This window comes from Pleurodeles waltl, chromosome 12 (assembly GCF_031143425.1).
Source record: "Pleurodeles waltl isolate 20211129_DDA chromosome 12, aPleWal1.hap1.20221129, whole genome shotgun sequence".
NCBI classification, from domain to species: Eukaryota; Metazoa; Chordata; class Amphibia; order Caudata; family Salamandridae; genus Pleurodeles; species Pleurodeles waltl.
The window spans coordinates 654,927,613-654,946,278 of NC_090451.1; the positions used below are offsets into that span (position 1 = coordinate 654,927,613).

At 44.4% G+C, this 18,666-nt stretch overlaps 1 protein-coding gene across 3 annotated transcripts in view; it reads right to left on the bottom strand.

Moving 5' to 3' along the window:
* Positions 1-18,666, bottom strand: part of CGN (cingulin) — a 176,221-nt gene that overhangs the window by 22,798 nt on the left and 134,757 nt on the right. For all 3 annotated transcript variants that reach the window (XM_069218329.1, XM_069218330.1, XM_069218332.1), the window contains exons 12-16: positions 12,679-12,885; positions 11,717-11,974; positions 10,905-11,075; positions 6,659-6,820; positions 4,887-4,976 (exon numbers count right to left, since the gene is read on the bottom strand). In XM_069218329.1, coding sequence (XP_069074430.1) covers positions 4,887-4,976; positions 6,659-6,820; positions 10,905-11,075; positions 11,717-11,974; positions 12,679-12,885 — 888 coding nt within the window. The remainder of the gene's footprint in view (positions 1-4,886; positions 4,977-6,658; positions 6,821-10,904; positions 11,076-11,716; positions 11,975-12,678; positions 12,886-18,666) is intronic.

The window sequence follows — 18,666 nt, forward strand, 5'->3', positions numbered from 1 at the left end:
TGACCTCTGCCCCTAGCACCACGAAAGGGCACTTTTCTCTATTGCTAAGTGCCTAAGGATTTCGCCGTTTCCGTATCCGGCTGGATGGTTTGAAGGGTGTCGTCGACGTGATTGCCAAATAGACCTTCTCCGTCGTATGGAAGATCTAGTATTTTAGTCTGTATTTCGGGACAAAAGTTGGTGGCTTTGAGCTAACCTTGATGCCTCAACACAGCTGAACCCGCGAGCAATCTGAAACTCATTGCTTCTATATCCAGTGCCCAATCGATGATCTCAGCTGAAGATCGCTGGCCCTCTACCAGAACTTTCCTAGCTTCTGTCCTGGAGGTGTCTGAAAGCTCTTCCAATAAATGGGATATATCCGACCAGAGCTGTCGATCATATCTGCCTAGCAGAACAAGGGAGTTGGCCGCCGTTACCACAATAGCGGACATGGAGGAGAAATGGTTGCCAATGTTATCTAAGAGCCTCCCTTTTTTATCTGGCAGTGATGTCAATGGCATAGAGGGATTCCTGGAGCAACGTTGGGCGGCTTGTGATATTACGGAGTCTGGCTTTGGGTGTCCTGAGAGGCAAACCGGAGCATCCTCTGTGGGTTTATATTTCTTATCCAGTCTTGGCAGAACCGCAGGCACCTTTCCCCAATTCTGCATAATTTTCAGGCCCTGGCTCCAAACTGATGGGTATAGCTCTGACCATTTTCCTGTGGGGCTCTTTAAAGTCATACAGGAAGCAATCCTGCTGAGTTGCGGGCATTGAATGATCGAACTGCGTAGCGGCACGCTCAAGCAGGTTATGGAAGCCACCTATATCTTCAGGTGGGAACTCACCATGGGCGCTGTAGGAGAAGCAGGAGCCGGGATAATGTTGTAATCATCCCACTCATCATTATCAGGCTGTATCTCACCTTCCCCCGCATCCTCATCGGAGGATACCTGATGTCTTGGTGTGGAAAGAACAGACTGCTGTGACCTTGGCTGAGGTATATGATACAGCTGCTGCAAGTGAGGAGTTTCTAGCGGAGGTGGAAGTATCGGCTGTTGCACCGACGAAGGCTTAGCTGGAAAGCGTTCCTGATAGTCCACAAACATTGCTTGTGAGTCAGAAACAAGCCCAGGGGGAAGACCGACCAGCGCCAGCTGCTCATAATAGCCTTGTGTATAGTATGAAGCATCATCATCATCATCCGAGTATTATGGGCACTTAACCCTTAACTGGGAAGGGCTGCTGGGCACTCCAAAAATACCCTCCTCACCAGAATCATCTTCATCTAAGAGATGTGAGGATAAAAGGCTGGAAACCTTGCTAGGAGACGTAACTGAGGGCGTTAGGTGATACTTTTTCACCCTTCTGTGAGCATCCTGGTCCCCTGACGAAAACAGAGGCAAGGAACATGGCCTCTGAACCTTTACTGTAGTCTTCATCATGGACGAGAGATGTGCCGTCGACGGTGGTGGCGTCGATGGTGGTATCGTTGACGAGAGCATCACTGTATCTATTGTCGTCAACGGTGGAAACGTCGGCGGTAGAGACATCGTCGGCGGTAGAGACATCGTCGACGGTTGGAGTGTGGTCGACTATGCCGTCAATGGTTGTTGCTCTGTTGACGAAGCCGTCGACAGTGGAAACAGCGTCAACGAGGGCGTCGCCGGCAGGGTCGTTGATGGAAGCGTCGACGGTATCAACGCCGACGGTGAAGAAATAGGATGTGCCGTCAACGAGGATGAGCATACCGTCGAAGAAGAGCCGGATCTCGCCACAGAGACAGTGTGGCGATGGTGGAAGTCGTCGTCAGGACTTGAGCCGTCGACGGCGCCGTAGTCGATGATGATCCTGACGACGGCGCAGAAGTTGGTTTTTTGAAGGTATGCTTTAACTTGAATAGCGGTATCGACGACTCAGAAACAGGCTTCTTTTTGGACTGTAAGTCTGAAGCTTTAGTCTTCATCCTTGAAGGGCAACCAGTTTTTGAGGATGCCTTAGCAGATTTTTTAACAACTTTCCTTGGTCTTTCCTCTGAAGAAACTTCAGATTATCATTTGACAGACGTTTTCACCACAGAAACAGAAGAAGAGGCACTGTCCTAATCAGAGACAGGATTGTCCCTGGATTTCAACTTTTGTAGCCAGATGAGAAGACGACCCTCTCTGTCCTTAAGAGTCTTAGTAGAAAATGTTCTACATACCTTGCAGTCTCTAGGTTTATGGCTAGAGTAGAGACAATATATACAGTCCTTATGCTGATCATCAACATGCAGCCTTTTCTTCATGCAGGTAGCACAGGCACTAAAAAGCCCTTTTTTAGGTGTCTCTGACATGGTAGCAAGTTTGAACCACCTTGAATTATTCCTGAAAGAAAATAACCAAATCCACTCGGAAAGGATTTCTGAGAGACAAAACTGAGCAGAGCTCAGAGGAGACTCCTTAGCTCAATGTGCGGTGGAAAATCTGAGAGAAATCAGCTCCTCACAGGAGGGTTCTAGATGGTGGTGAAAGCTGATTGGCTGTCTCTTAAGTTTGGTCCTTTTATATAAAATGACTATAAGATGTTACTAAATTAAGAGGCCTAGTGCCTCTGAGCTTTATATGCAATTGAGTATGGTTTTTGTATTACACCGGGGACTCCATCTCGACGACGGGGAAGGATTCAAGCATGTGAATCTATGAAAGTTCCAATACTGGAGTAACAGTGGACATTGAGACAAGGAATAGCACCCTAGCCAGGCAGAATGGATTCTCAAAGGTAAGCTGGGTTTTCCAAGCCTTGCATCTCAACAAAAAAGGAGACCTTCAAGGCGACTGAGGAAGAGGGCATCTTGGAGTCAGGCAGCACTAGCTCATCGATGGCTGAGTTTGCTGGACACACAGGAACTAAGCCTTTAATGTTCAATATATATGCTGCACACAACAGGTAGCCTCCTGTAAACACAGGAGATAAAAGGAGGCCAGAGACAGATGTTTTTATTCAATCATTGGTGTTCAAGATCTACCCAAAAGACAGGTGGTGAGTCACTGGGAGCCCCGGTGTGTTGCACCAGCAATCCAGTGCTGGCAACTTTTAGTAGGTTTGCAACACCGACAGCACAACTTGAAGGTTTGATAAACTGAAAGAAAGGGTTGTGCTGCTGGGGATCAAGACATTGGAGGCCGCTAAGCAGGAAACTACAGAAATCCTCAAAACTGACAAGATGAATAAAGTGATGGTGGACTTAAAGAAGGGTATAAAATCTTGACCTGTAGAAGTTAATTTTTCTTGTAAACTCAGTTGAACCACACCGGGTCGCATATTCCTCTCATTTATTCTTAGCAAGAAACATCATGCTTTACCTCCCAAGAGTGTTAGGTATCAAAACGCAACATATTTCATAGCCTGAAGCTGCCCATCAGTGAAGCATATAGTGCATGCACCCTTCATTCATGTATGTCAAAGCCATCTTCAAGACCAATCTTGAAAGTAGCTGCTGCGAACATCCCACATACAGAGAAAGAAATATGTAGGTATTGGTTCATACTTTAAAAAACAAAACAAAGGAAAGAACTTGCCAAGACATGGTACACAATACAAACATAACAGTCTGATTATGGAACTATAATGTTTTAGACAACTCACAGCTCCAGGAAAGGTACTCTTCATGAATTCAGGTCACGTCTTAAATAGTAGCCCATTTGCTAGAGTTGTGTATGTGGTGGGAATACTAGCATGGACACTGGGAGGAGTGGCTAGTTGGGCCATTAAAACACTGACGTAACTGGGACCAAATGAAACAGCGTCTCCCAAAATTGTTGAACTATTATGTAACTGTATCTAATAATGCATAATTTGACATCTCCAGGGAGCATGTGAATCCGCAGTCAAGCAACAAACAGCAAAATGAGAAGTTGAAGCATGAAAGCAATTACAAGTCAGCAATAAAGTTGCTAGTCACGTAATCTAATATATGCTCTACTAAATTACAGGGAGTGAAGTGCTGGAAGCGCTCTACTGAGATGGTGCAGGCTGCCAGTAAAGCTTTAAGAAGCTATGCTTGAGTAGTGTTCCCATCATTAGTACAACAAATAATGCTCTGCTACAAAGGGACCTAATTAAATTAAATGTCTCTAAACTGGTCTGAAATTACATAACCACTCTGCTTCTGCAGGCGTAAACAAAGCAAGGGCGTAACTAGCTCAAGCAGTAACTATCCCAAGCAGCGTCTGTAAAGGAGCTTTGCATTTCTGGAAGAGAATCGTTCCAAACTACTGGGATATTTGGGCACATCGGCTGTGGATAATGGAGGAAATCCTACCGGATGTTAAGTCCAGAGAGCAACCACTGAACTCGTAGGGGTGAACAAGTTGACAAATCACATTGTGCACGAGGAAGGGGCACGAGTTGCCATGGATGAGAGGCTGGGCACAGGGAAGGGGCCTGGATACTGTGTGAAGTCCCAGACGGTGAACACAATGAGGGGTACGAGGCAGAAGTCAGTGCAGACCCAAGGTTGAGTTCCGAGAAGAGGCAGGGAGGATTGACAAACTGCCAGAAGTTTCGATCCTGCTTATGGAAGAGGAGTTTGCAAGGACAGAGAGCTGTATTCCTCCTCCTCCTCCTCCTACCTTAAGCACTTACGTAGGAGTCATCAGAGCCTAAATACAAGGTCTGTTGTGTGTCAATTTACCGCTCACCACTACCGATGTCACTGTGCAAGTCTGTCACTTATATTTGCTATTACGGTTCTCCTTAGCCAGCTCGTGTGCACTATCTGGGCAATAAACCCATGTAGTTGTGGGGTCCAGATGCGTCGTTTCACAATTACACACCACACAATGTTTTTCTATTGGGCAGGGAAGATATTTGCATCCTCTCTCAATGCTGAGACAAGCACGGTTCAGTGTTGAGTTCATTACCTGGTCTCTACTCCTGTTAATTCTGTCCGTTAAAAGTTCCACTGTGCTCTTCTCTTCTTCTAGTTCCACTTCCAGGCGCTTTACCTTTTCCTGCACAGGAAGCACACATGCAAAGTCATTGGTTGGACACAATGGGTGACATTTTACTCGCAAATACATCTGAGGTACAGACACACATTATTCACCGACCTACATCCTCTAACTTCCATCAACAACTTTAAAAAGTATATCAGTGATAAAATTTGAATGCAACACCCCCGAGTGCAGATTCAGAGAAGGTCAGCAATCAGTTCCTCTCTCACCCCCCAAAGCTGCTTAAATTAGATGATTCAGTACATGCGTCGGGAGCTAATGTTAGTGACCCCCCAGGTTACACGTGCAGCTCGGGTGCACTTTTGTATATATTGTCACGGGTTCAAACTACACCTCGACCTTCAGGTATCCCAGGAGGACGCGTTTAAACTGAGAAACAGAAGCTATTCACTTTTTTTCTTAGCACATCCGGCAGTCTAACAACTCTTGGGCAATCCTGACACCTGGTGGCAGGAGAGGGAACTACACTGGAGCCGTGCTACAAGAGAAATAATCTCCTTATCACCGGTCACCATTGAAACCAGAATGCCTCAGTATTCAAATACTCTCCACGTCCAGACCGAGAACATTTCGTAAAAAAGCTCATATTCTCTTGTTTCAGACTTCTCTTTTTTTTCCCAAAGACCTACATTAATGCAGTTCTGTATTGTTAATGGCGCTGCTTTAGCCTCGGCCTTGCGCAGCCACCATCCGCTTTAGATTCTGAGCATGTCCGTCCATCACATTCGAGCTTAAGAGGGCAGTCGAGCGGTTCAGGTGTAAAAGACAGCGATAGGTGCCTGGAGGGTCTCCATAGAAATGTTTCCGGGTCTCGGTCAATGGAGTGTTTGCTACCGCGGTGGCCCTTCCACTTCTGAAGCGTTCGGTATTGTAGAATGCCAGCTGTCTATTAACTTTTATGTTACTGAACTCGATGCAACGTACAAGAAATTCCGTGCTACCACCGCATGCCATTTTTATTAGATTTCGTGTTCCTTTTGCGTGGTGACTTAGAGCTTCCTGGATATCTCGAATACAGATGGAACTTCCCGCTACAATAGCAGGGCTCACGAATAGATCTAGCACGGAGCGGTCTGTTGGAGAAGAAGGACATTCTGAAGGTCTTTGATGGTGGGGCACCTGGGAGAGCTGCTGCTGGCCAGTTTCAGCTGGTGTCCGACTGGGTACCACACACACTGCTGTGCTATAGTTAGAGAACCAGGTCACTGCTTAACGGTGGTTGCTCCCACTGCTGCCTCGGAGGGTCAGGTCTCACTAGGGGCCTCGCAGGGGTTGTAAACTCAGACACAGCAGGACAAAGGTCGCCGGGATAAAAGCAGCGAAAAAGGTAGCTGGCGGAGTCTTATAAGAGAAATGTCTATGCCAGCCCACCCACCGCAACATTTAAAGGTATTTTGTTCTTTAATATAAGAAATAAGTCTCATTGGTTCCTGTACTGTGCTTTCAAGAACACTGACTCGCATAAGCAGATAAACTTTACATTCCACGCACGATACGTGCAGCTACAAGGGGGGGAAACTGTTTAGGTTGCAAGTTGTAATTAATTTGAAGAGAAAAACAAGTGGTCTACTTCAGGGACAATTCCATGAGATTTGATCTCATTCCACAGAATTAACACCACCAAGACACTTGCAAAGTTGTCGCACTATTGCTCGGCCTGCAGCGGGGACAGTGCTCACCTCCAGTCCTTTCGCCTGCCGAAGGCGGTCATCCTGGGAGCGTTTCTTCGAGTCCATCTCTTGGCTCAGATTCTGAAGACGCTGTGTTAGGAGCTCCTTGTCCAGCTCGGCGGTCTCCTTCTCGGCCTGGCTCTCCTGCAGAGCTTGTTTCAAACGCTGGACCTTTAGGGCATCGACAGCAAGTCAGCAGGATGAAGAAAGAACATAACACAAGACAAGCACTGGCAAAGCCAATAGGTCTGGCCTTTGTAAGCCAGAAACATTTTTGTAATTTCTTTTTTCGCAAACATATGAAACACCCAAACATATATAAGCCAAAAAAAATAATCAGTCTGAAGTTGGCGTGCATACGTTTGCAAATAAAGAAAGGTGAAAATGCCACATCAAAAAATAAATGAACAGTAAACATGATAGAAAGCAGAGAATGGTCCAGCAGTCCTGACGCTGTAGAGGTCTGCTTTCTAGGCAGATGTGCACATGTCCATTGTGAAAATTGTTGTTTGACCATAGGAGAAATCATAATAAGAGGAATTATAACATTCATGAGAGAGGCCAGGCAGAAACAAGCATCGGCGATGCCAATAAGTCTCGCCTATTCAAGAGCAATTTGCATTGCTAATGTGTTTTAGACATGTTCACCAGCGTGGCTGCAGAATGGCTAAAAGTTAGTGGTGTAGAGGAGAGTCGCATGGAGGGTCAGAGTCGAATAGCAAAGAGTGGAGTGTTGTAGAGTAGAGTGGCAGAGAGTGTTGTTTATTGGAGTGGCATGGTGTTGAGTCTAGTAGAGTGGCATACACTGGAGTGGCAGAGTACACTGGACTGATGTAGATTGGATTGGCTTAAAGTGTTGCAGAGTATAGTGGCCCTGAATTCACAAGTGTACAATGCAGTGTTGTAGAATGCAGTGGTGTGGATAAGAGCGGTGCACAGTAGAGTGCAGTGGTGCAGAGTAGATGACAGAGTGCAGTGGCGTAGATTAGAGTGGAGCAGAGCGGCGTAGAGAGCAGTTGCATAGAGTTGAGAGATGCAGAGGGCGCAGAGTAGAGCCGAGAGGCATAGAGAGTAGAGTCAAATGGCATAGAGTGCAGTTGCGAAGAGTGGTGTAGATTAGAGTAGAACAGAGTGGTGCAGATTAGAGTACAGTGCGGCAGCATAAAGTGGAGTAGCGTAGGGTGGAGTAATGCAGAGTAGAATGGCATAGAGTTCAGTGTTGGAGAGTGCAGTGTTGCAGAGTAGAGTGTCAGAGTGCAGTGGTGTAGAGTGGAGGAGTGTGGCGTAGAGTATAGTGATGCAGACTACAGTGCAGTGGCATACAGTGCAGTTGTATAAAGTGCATTAGGGTAGAGTGCAGTGGTTAAGAGAAGAGTGGCGTAGAGTGCAGTGGCAGAGTGGAGTGGCATAGAGTGGAGTAGAGTGGCACAGAGTGCAGTGGTGTAGAGTAGATTGTTTCAGAGTGGAGCAAAGTGGAGTGGTGCAGGGTAGAGTGCTGTTGTGTAGAGTGGCATAGAGAGTAATAGTGTACAGTAAAGTGGTGTAGAGTGCAGTGGTGGTGAGGAGGTAAAAGTTGCATATAGTGGATTGGATTAGAGTGCAGGGGCATTGAGTTGACTGTTGCGGAGTAAAGTGCATTGGTGTACAGAGTATTGGCACAGAGTGGAGGGCTGTAAAGTGCAGTGTTGCAGAGTGCTGTAGAGTGGTGTAGAGTACAGTGTCATAGAGTGGAGCTGTACAGAGTAGATTGGTGGCGCCTTGACAGGAATGGTGTAGAGTACAGTGGTGACGAGTGTACTGGCACATAGTGGGTTAGTGAGGCACAACTTGAAGTGGCATAGAGTGGAGTGGTGCAGAGTGCAGTGGCGTTGAGTGATGCAAAGTGGAGTGGTGCAGAGTGGTGTGGAGTGGTGCAGAGTGGAGTGGCATAAAGTGGGGAATTCATGGTGTGGTAGGATACTTCCATTACATACAACACATTTTCAATTGAAATGATCATTACATTTGCACAGACATACAGTTTACTAATAGAACGATAGTGCACTAACGAAAATGTGTGGAAATTGCATCACCTAGTATAATGATTTGTTTTGATCATATTATTTATTTCCAACACACTTCAGAAATAAAAAAATGCTCCATTTGTACTCCTAATTCGGATATATTCTGCAATTCTTACACAGTTCATTTAAATGTTCTTGTGTGCTAAAATAACCTCTGTCCTAACTCCAGTCTCCAGCAACATTGTCAAATAAATCCTCTCACTTTGAAGTCATAGAAAGAAAAGTAAACAAGCGCCCTCAGAAAACAGCGCCTGACATTTGACCTCAGTCTTTGAATGCACAGCAAATGTGACGAGATAAATACAAGATTTACAGGCCTATTTACAGAAAGGGACCACTCTGAGGTATACTGCAAATTAGATTTGGGCAATGGTTTGTAAAAATGTAAGCTGGACAGCCTAAAACAAATAAAGCCAGCAAATGGAAAGCAAGAAAATGGGAGTCACAAACCACAAACCCAATTACAAGCAACAGGCTGAATGCATTCATAGTTCAGCTTTCAGAATGTCCCCAAGATGTCTTTAGCAAACCAAACAGCTGTGCTGTCTGGTAGGATGCAACCTAAAAAGGACAAAGATGCTGGTAGTGAAGGCTACATCGTAGGTTGCCTTCATTAGCAACGTGGTGGGCAAGACGATTACAGGATGGGGCATAAAAACCCGAACAAAGAACATTATCACAGCTGTATGTAGTCCAGAGCTGCACCATGAAAAACCCATGCCAGATTAAAAGACTGTACTTTGCTTCTCAGCCGGTATATGAGCATTCAAGCATGCACAGTGCCCCTTTGAGAGCCTCCATGCATCGTCACACCTAAACAAGCATTGGCAAAGTCACACAATCTGGCTTGGGCTATCAGCATTTTGGCTTGTTTTGTTCACGTTTTGTAAAACATTATTGTTGAGGGAGCTGCCAGGCTGCCGCACAAAAAAAAAAAAAAATGGCTAAAAACAAAATTTTCTTTGTTTAAAAAAACACACATTGCATTCCCCGACACTACGTTTTGTTCAGATCTAGTGGATGGACGACAAATGTGAATAACATAACAGAGCAAAGGGTGAAGAGAGCTGACTGAAAGCTCCTAAGAGTATATTATACATATAATTTAGTAAAAACAAAGTGCTCTGGCAAACCGAGACTTAGAAAGGCCATAAGCAAACTGTACCACTAGAGGGTAGACTTTAAGAATGAATGAGATTGGGTCGGTTTATTTCTCACAACAAAGTGGCTACATTTTCTGAGTATCTCATTAGTGCTCGCTTTTCGCAGCTTGCTAGCAAAGGTCCATGTAAAATGCATCTATCACTGGACGATTTCTGAGGGACCTGGAATCAACCACCAATCAGAGACACTCGGAAAGACCCTAAACAACATTTCACAGCAAGCGATGTAAAATTAACCTCCGCAAAGTTGTTAAGATGGCTCTACTGTTTGCTCACCGAAAGAGCTACAAAAATATTTTTACTTTTGGGCCCTTTGAGACAGCCTGCTCTGCCACAACAAGGACCATGGTCCTGGAAAGTACCCGAAATCGATCAGGAAAGAGTTGAGAAAAAAGAAATAAAAATCTTCCAAGTTCATAAGTTGGACTCGTTTCAAACAGCCGTCGCAGAAAGCACCAGATTATACAACAAAGGTGCCTGAAATGTTTATTTTACAACGAAACCGAGGGAGGGGGTGAGGAATTATGCAAATCTCGTATCCTGGAGACTGTGGAGCACAGGGTCATTCAAAACAGAACTCATTTTCATGATACCAGACCATGATTTCTGTCTAGTTTATCTGTAGACAGAGTCTCTGAACAATGACTGAATAATGCCTCATCTATGCTAGCAAATATTTTATCAAAAAGACCCAATAAACGGCCAAAATACTTATTTTTTCAATATATGTGATGCTCTTGCAGCAAGATAAAGATGTTCTTCAAATAGAACCTCACATGATAATGGGTGCTAGCGGCCTGGCTATGCTGGGAGCCTGTGCCCTGCTGCAACGATAGGACATTGGTTTCTAAGATACACATCATGTTCAACCTGGAGAAATCCAACAATAGATTCTCTGGTCCTAAGCGGAAGAATCTTCAAAAAAGGAGAGCGGGAGAGAGAAAAAGTGAGAGCGAAAGAGAGAAAAAGTGAGAGCGAAAGAGAGAGAGCTAAATAGGGAGAGAGAAAGATATGTTTTTAGTCTATTACCTCTTCTTGTAGTCGAGTGGTACTGAACTGAATCCTCTCCACCTCAGCCGTCCGGTCCTTCGCGTGCTTTTGCGACTCGGTGATCTCCTTGCGTGACTTCTCTTTGTACTCTTCCAGCTGTGCCTGCAGACTGGCGAGTGAATTTCGCGACTCGTCTGCCATCTGGTCCAGCTAAAGCCCGTGAACGATATTAATGTGAAATGGTTAGAATGTCCTGAGCTATTCCCAGTTGTGGATGGTGCTAAAGTATTTGGATACTCTGGCCAAGATATGAGCCACGCCAGTTTCAAAAACAACGGGGCAGGGAAGGGGAATAGTAGCCTGTCTGTCACAACATTCCTCCGAGTTGGGAGCTAGCCACACACTAGTTTTGCTTTCACCCAAGTAGTGTTATCTTCTAAAGATGAAAAACTGACATGATCCAGCACCGACAGGACCATGACTCTCCAAACCAAGGAGTATCTGCATCCAACAAAAATGGTCACAGCTGCAGTTTTCCAAATACAGAGAACCTTGATGAACACACACAAATCCCACCAGTTTGCAATCATTTAACTCGATCAAAACACCGGAGCTCTGTTGTTGCTGGTCTGCCTCTTTATGAAGATACCAAGTTCTCGCCACTAAGTGAAGCATATTGAAGGGTGTGGCTCTAAAATCACTTCCTCTATCAAGTAAGCAGATTACATAAAAATAATAATGCATACTGTATATAATAGAGCTGAATACCAAAAGAAACTAAAGCAAGGAAGCACCAAGCGGAGCTGGACACTTGAAAAGGAAAGATTTACACATGTACGGTCTATGCTCACCTCTCTATTGAGCTTCTCAATGGTTTTATCCAGGAGGCGTTTCTGCTCCTCCAGATCAGTTTTCATTCGTTTCAACTGGTCCTTTTGCTTCATCTCCTCTTGGTAGGTCTCTTTCAGCTCCTGATACTCCAGCGAAACCTTGTTCAGATTCCTCTGGGCTTCCTCAAGGCGACTCTCCAGGGACCTCTTCATGATGGCCAACTCCTGCTCTTGGTCAGTGGCTTCACCCAGGGATTCCTCCATTTGTTTACGTTCTGTCTAAAAGAGAAATAACCCACCTTTTGTCAGAATTCGAGAAAATCAAAGGACTCTAGGTAGTTTCTCTGCCAGTATACAGAGCAACATGACTAGCATATCTAGGCACGTTTTTCTCCACAGTACAATTCCCAGCTAGGATGATGCACAATCACTAAAAGAAAAAGTCACTTCCTTGTCACACTAGTCCATGCCTGGAGGTCTTGTTGGGAGCCAGCAGGCCTGTGCAATAATCTACCATTAAGGGATCACATTTTTGAAACACAATACTTTTTCGTGAGCTTACTATAGCTTAAAGAAGAAATCCTAGCGACAGCAACATGATCATGAATCTAGTTAAACACAGAAATCTACCCAATTTCGTTCCCTGTTTTGACACAGGCAGCTCTAGATGACCTTAACGTCCCAGTGCTCCTGTCGACGTCATGCACAGATGCAATAGTCTGTACCTGTATCATTAGTGGCCATTTATTTGGTGTTCTGTTCTATTAAAAAAAAAGCATGAACTGTTTTTCGATTTCTAAAATTCGTCAAGCTTTGCACTAGTAAGTTATTTCATATTTTCATATTAATTTTTTTCTCTTGTGGTCTCCTTTTCCTTTTAGCTATTGCAAAGCAGCCTGCGTATAATGGTATCTACGCACGCCTTCATTCTGATCACTCCTGTTGCAAGTTCATCTCAGTAGCTCTCTAGCTGCTAGCGTTACCTCAAGTTTGCTGATCTTCTCCTTTAGCCGCTGCTCAGAGGCCTGCAGATCATCACAGTAGCTCTTGTACTCCTTGAGCTGTGCCTCCAGGCCCAGGACCCTCCTCCGCAGGTCATCGTTCTCTTCCTGGGTCTCCCGCAGGGTGGACTCAATAACTCTCCTCATCTGATCCGCTGCTTCTCTCTCACTCTTTATGGTCGCCTTGTCCTGTTTAAGGCAAAGCGTGAACCACAGTAAAATTGACATTTTCGTAGTTGGCCTCACAGGCTACATTTGTTAATTGATGTAGCAGGTAAAAACGTCAATAAAGACCAGAAATAATGAACAACATGTCCTAAAGAACAGCCGCTCAATTTGCATAACTAATAAAACCTGTTATACTATTCCACAACCCTAAGTATCGTGATTACATTCATTAGCCGGGACACATCTACCTATGTATGAGATCACTGAAAACATTTAGCAAAAGGAAAAAAACATTCTGCAATTAATAAAATAATGTCCAAGCATTTACATTTAAAAAAAAAATATATATATAGAACTATACAAATCTACCGCTAAATTAGGAACGTGTTGAAAAGTTAATGCAACAGTACACTTACCAAACTGATTTTACAAGTCATTTTAAGCGGAAAAAAATAAAGAAAGCAGTTTTTCCATGGGCATACAGCCTGACATACATGAAAACACTGACCCTTCAAAGGAGCCAATGAGCTTTTGAGCCCCAGAATTCAACACAGTCTAGAACTTAAGGTTGTAGAATCTAAAAAGTGATGCACTGGCTTCCAGCACTATTCACATTGTTTCTTTCACAAATGACACCTGAGGTAAAGCAGGAATGCTTGGACCTGTTAACACTCTGAATGGCAAGGTGCCCTACAGCAAACAAGGCTTTGCTGTCCCAAACAAGAGGAAGTTAAATCAGCTATTGGTTATTCAATTACTTCCAAACCCACCAGACGTCTTCTAACTGACTGATATCAATTTTGGAACCTGTACTCTCTTTGCTTTTCAGTCACCCCTGTAAAGTACTAACAATCCAGCTGTAGACAGCTAAAAAAATGTGAACTATCACCAAAATCAGGGAGAGAACAGTACAAAGGCACAAGAGAAAGGGTGCGCATAAACAAACATTACATCGACGTGTACCGTCATATTATTAGGTGTATAAACGACCACAGAGCTCATAGGACAGAACCTTTAATGACCAATGTGCAGCCCACCAAGCATACACCTCACAGGAGTACAGACGCAGATGCAATATTTATTTCTTCAAATAACGAAGGCTGGAAACAACTATGTTTAACTTTGTGGTGAGGACACTCACTCTGGAGCATAAAAGTTGTTTTTGGGTAGGTAGCTTCTTTTTTAATTCTTTCAATCCTGACCTTACAAATAAAAAAGCTACGGAAAGATACTGTTTATCCTGTGGCGCTAGCAGTTAAAAACATATTCATAGACCTTAAAATCACATTCAGTAATTCAGAGGTAAAGCAACGCCAGGATGGTGTGAGACAGATAAAAATAAACTACCACACACATTAACAAGTCACATCTGTAAGTAGGTCAGATCGTAAAGTGCTAAAGCTGCTCCTCACTGGAGGGGGGGGGGGGGTTCACGTGAAGCAGTATTAGAGATTTCTTACGTGTAAATAACATTTACCTTTTAGTCCACAAACCTATTATAGATTTACATTTGCTAATCACTTGTAAAGGTACGTGTTCAATGTTAAGACCGTGGCCATCAGGTGCAAATCGTGCAAAACAGATTCTCTTTATAAAAAAGAAAACAAAATACTGTCACCATCACCTCAGCCCCGTATAGTTACATCCACTGAATGTATTAATTAAGAACCACGTTGTGACCTTGCCTAAGTCTGCAAGACATGTCAAGGATGCTGCATTCTTTGCAGTATAATGTGATCATGGCCTAGTGAGTAACATTTTGTTGGCTAGTAAACAGCACAGCGCATGCAACATACGAGCCAGCCTGTATGCATAAGTATTATTATAGGTAATCTGATCGCACACGCTGTGGACGGCGTAGGACACTTAATAGGAGATGTCGGGAATTATTCGGTTTTGCCAATGTACTACGAGAGAGTTCTTCACACGTTAGAGAACGGATCGTTCGTTCTGCTATAATTTAATTATACATGAAGAAAGAAAGGAGGTCTATAGATGGTGCACATGAAAAAACAGAAACAGACCTTGGAGGTGACCGTCGGTGAGTAGGCTGAAATGTGACCATGTAAATCTGCAGGCAAGAAGGCTGCACTCTCAATGTCTGAAGCTGTTCCGATGTAGTGAGACTATCACAGTTAAATAAGGCAACTTCAAACTCAAGTGAGGTATTCATCTATTTAGTGAGTTTTCCGTTTGGGCTTCAAATAGATGGAAGGGTGCACTGTGGCGAGTTAACAATATTGACTACTTCTTGATGGCATGAACGTCTGGCTCCAAGAAGAATACAGGACTCTCCTTGATTTTCAGGTGAGCCATCAACACAGATGTGCAGCCCAACAAATTGATAATTAGAGTGCATCTAACAAAGACAAATATCTTTGACACAGCTTGTTTAAGGTGTTTCTTGCATTTGTAGATACAGTGTTAAAATATTTCCTGCCGTTGAACATCAACAGGTACAAAGTGACCTTCTAGCCTCCAGAAAAAAGCCCATACATCTTTGGGGGAAGTAAGTACCATGCACAAAAAGTTTCTAGCCATGCTGCCAAATGTAGTGACGTGGAGGGTAGACAGCTGCCTAATTACAATTCAGAGGTGGGTTGATAGCATTCTGAACTGTAGACGTTGGGAGCAAAACGGGATGTGTTTAAAAAAATCAAAATGAAAAGTTTTCTTTTCATTTTATTTTTTAAGAGTGCTCTTAACAAATGCTTTTACAACCATTCTTAAAGGGGAAGGGGGTCCCTTGGGGACCCTTACCCATTTGCTAATGGGTTGCCACCAATTTGAAATTGATGGTAAACTGCAAATGTTTTGCGACCGCATTTCGGTCACAAAACATTCATACATACCACTGCGATTCGATGTTAGGAAGGGACACCCTAAACACACCCCTTCCCAATACCAAATCGCATAGCCAAATTGCGATTCATTAAAAGGTCACCAAATCGCAATATGGCCTTGGGGCAAACAAAAATGCTTTTGAGAGGTGCCGGACAGCCTGATTCTGTGAATCAGACCATTGGCGACCTATGAAAAGCTTTGTAATTACGACCTTCAATCTTGAGAAGCTGGGCCGTGAAGGCAAATTAACTGTGGGGGAGGGGCAGCACACATCTCAAGGGGGTTTCATTCTAGTCTAGTGAGACTTAAAGGTGCTAAGGTTTGACGTCACAAAGTGGTTTAAGGACTGGAACAAGGCTGTTGGAAACAGAGTAAAGATCTCAAAAACTGGTCCAAACAGTCAGCAATAGTGAGAGGTATGGTGAGGGCATGGCATGCTCTAAAGCCAAAAAGGCTATACATATAGATATGATATGAGAAGCTGAGAGAAAATGTAATGCCACTAAACTTAGTTGTGTAGAGAATGAATAGCATGAACAGAAGAGAGCCCAAGCCAAGCCCTCCAGGAAGGCCGACAGATTTGGAATGACACAGATATCAAAGACCTGTAAAGGAGCTGTACACAAGAAGAACAGATGACAAGCCACATGTAATTTCCATAATGCACGGAGAGGAGATTGATTCAAGCAGGGTTTGGAGATCAATCTTATCAATGCTGCTGAAGAACGAGTTACTTACCTTCGGTAACGACTTTTCTGGTGGATACATTAGCTACCTGTGGATTCCTCACCTCATGAATACTCCCATGGCGCCAGCATTCGACGGAAATCTTCTTACTAGTCTCTGCACGTCGACGAGGACGTCACTGTCTCGCACGCGATGCCGTCTGACGTCATACAGGCAATAAGAGGTCCTCGACGACGTGCAGACGTCAGTACCAATCATTTTTTACGTGCATGAGAACAACCAGGCAATGCAATGAAAGAGCAAGGCAACATCCATTATATTGTAAAATACACCACATTGTATGAATAACTGTAAATCTTTTTATGTACATATATATATATATATATATATATAAAACTCTCTCTTTTAAAATATATACACACACCAAGTATATACATAAAGATATATACACATATACACATATATATATATAAATATATTATATATACATCTATTGCACCCTCAAAGACCAAGAGGAGCGCACTCAAGGATTACTTGGCAAGACCATAAAGGCAACGGGGAGGCGGGTGGGACCGTGAGGAATCCACAGGTAGCTAATGTATCCACCAGAAAAGTCGTTACCGAAGGTAAGTAACTCGTTCTTCTGATGGATACAACTACCTGTGGATTCCTCACCTCATGAATAGAGTCCCAAAGCAGTACCACGCCCGGCGGTGGGTGCCTAAATGGTCAAACCAAGAAATCCTGCAGCACTGACCGTGCAAAATGGCCGTCCCTTCTAACCTCAGAATCTAAACAGTAATGTTTTGCAAAAGTGTGAAGGGACGACCAAGTTGCGGCCTTGCAGATGTCGACCACAGGAACACCTCTGGCTAAGGCCGAAGTGGCCGACTTAGCTCTGGTGGAATGAGCTCTAATGCCCTCAGGAGGATCCTTCTTTGCCAAAGAGTAACATATTTTAATGCAAAGAACAACCCACCTGGATAGTGTTCTCTTGTGGACTGCCTTTCCTCTCCTCTTGCCCACGTATCCAATAAACAGCTGATCCTCCAGCCTGAAATCCCTTGTTCTATCGATAAAGAAGCTCAACGCTCTCTTTGGGTCCAGACGGTGCAGTCTTTCTTCCTCTTTGGAAGGATGAGGCGGAGGATAGAACGTGGACAAAGTAATTGCCTGAGCCAAATGGAAGGGTGAAACAACCTTCGGGAGGAAAGCAGCCTTGGTCCTCAACACCACCTTATCCCCATAAAAAGTTGTATAAGGGGGTTTTACTGATAAGGCCTGCAACTCACTCACTCTCCTTGCTGATGTTATAGCTATCAGGAAGACTGTTTTTAAAACCAAATACCTCAAGGGGCAAGAATGCATAGGTTCAAAAGGGGACCCCATAAGGAAAGTCAGGACTAAGGACAAATCCCATTGCGGCATAACGAATGGCTTTGGAGGATATTGATTTAGAAGACCTTTCAAGAATCTGATAACAATAGGGGATTTAAATAAAGATGGTTGGTCTGGAAGACATATGAAGGCTGACAAGGCCGATAAATAACCTTTAATGGTAGCCACTGCACAACCTTTTTGCGCCAGAGATAGAGCAAAAGACAAAACGTCCGATAGATGAGCATGTAAGGGATCAATCTGCCTCTCTCCACACCACGCAACAAATTTAGACCACCTATTAGCGTAGATAGATTTAGTGGAGTGTCGCCTGGCCGCTAATATAACATCCACTACCTCAGGCGGGAGAGAGAAGGAACTCAGGTTGCCCCGTTCAATCTCCAGGCATGTAGGTGCAGACTCTGGAGGTTGGGGTGTAGAACCTGCCCCTGCGACTGTGAGAGGAGGTCTGCCCTGAAAGGGAGACGGAGCGGCGGGCACGTTGAGAGTTGGAGAAGGTCGGAGTACCACACCCTCCTTGGCCAATCCGGAGCTATTAAGATTACTAGAGCCCGGTCTTGGCGAATCTTCCTCAATACTCGAGGAATCAAGGGTATGGGAGGAAACGCGTAAAGCAACTGGCCGCACCAGGTCATTTGAAACGCGTCCCCCAACGCTTCCTGCATCGGATACTGAAGGCTGCAGAACAACGGACAATGCGCGTTCTCTCGAGTGGCGAACAGATCTACCCGAGGAAACCCCTACTTCTGGAAGATTAAACGGACTTGATCTGGATGGAGACGCCACTCGTGGTCTGCCGAGAAGTGGCGACTGAGACTGTCCGCACGCACGTTCAAAACTCCGGCCAGATGGTTTGCTATCAAGCAAATCCGA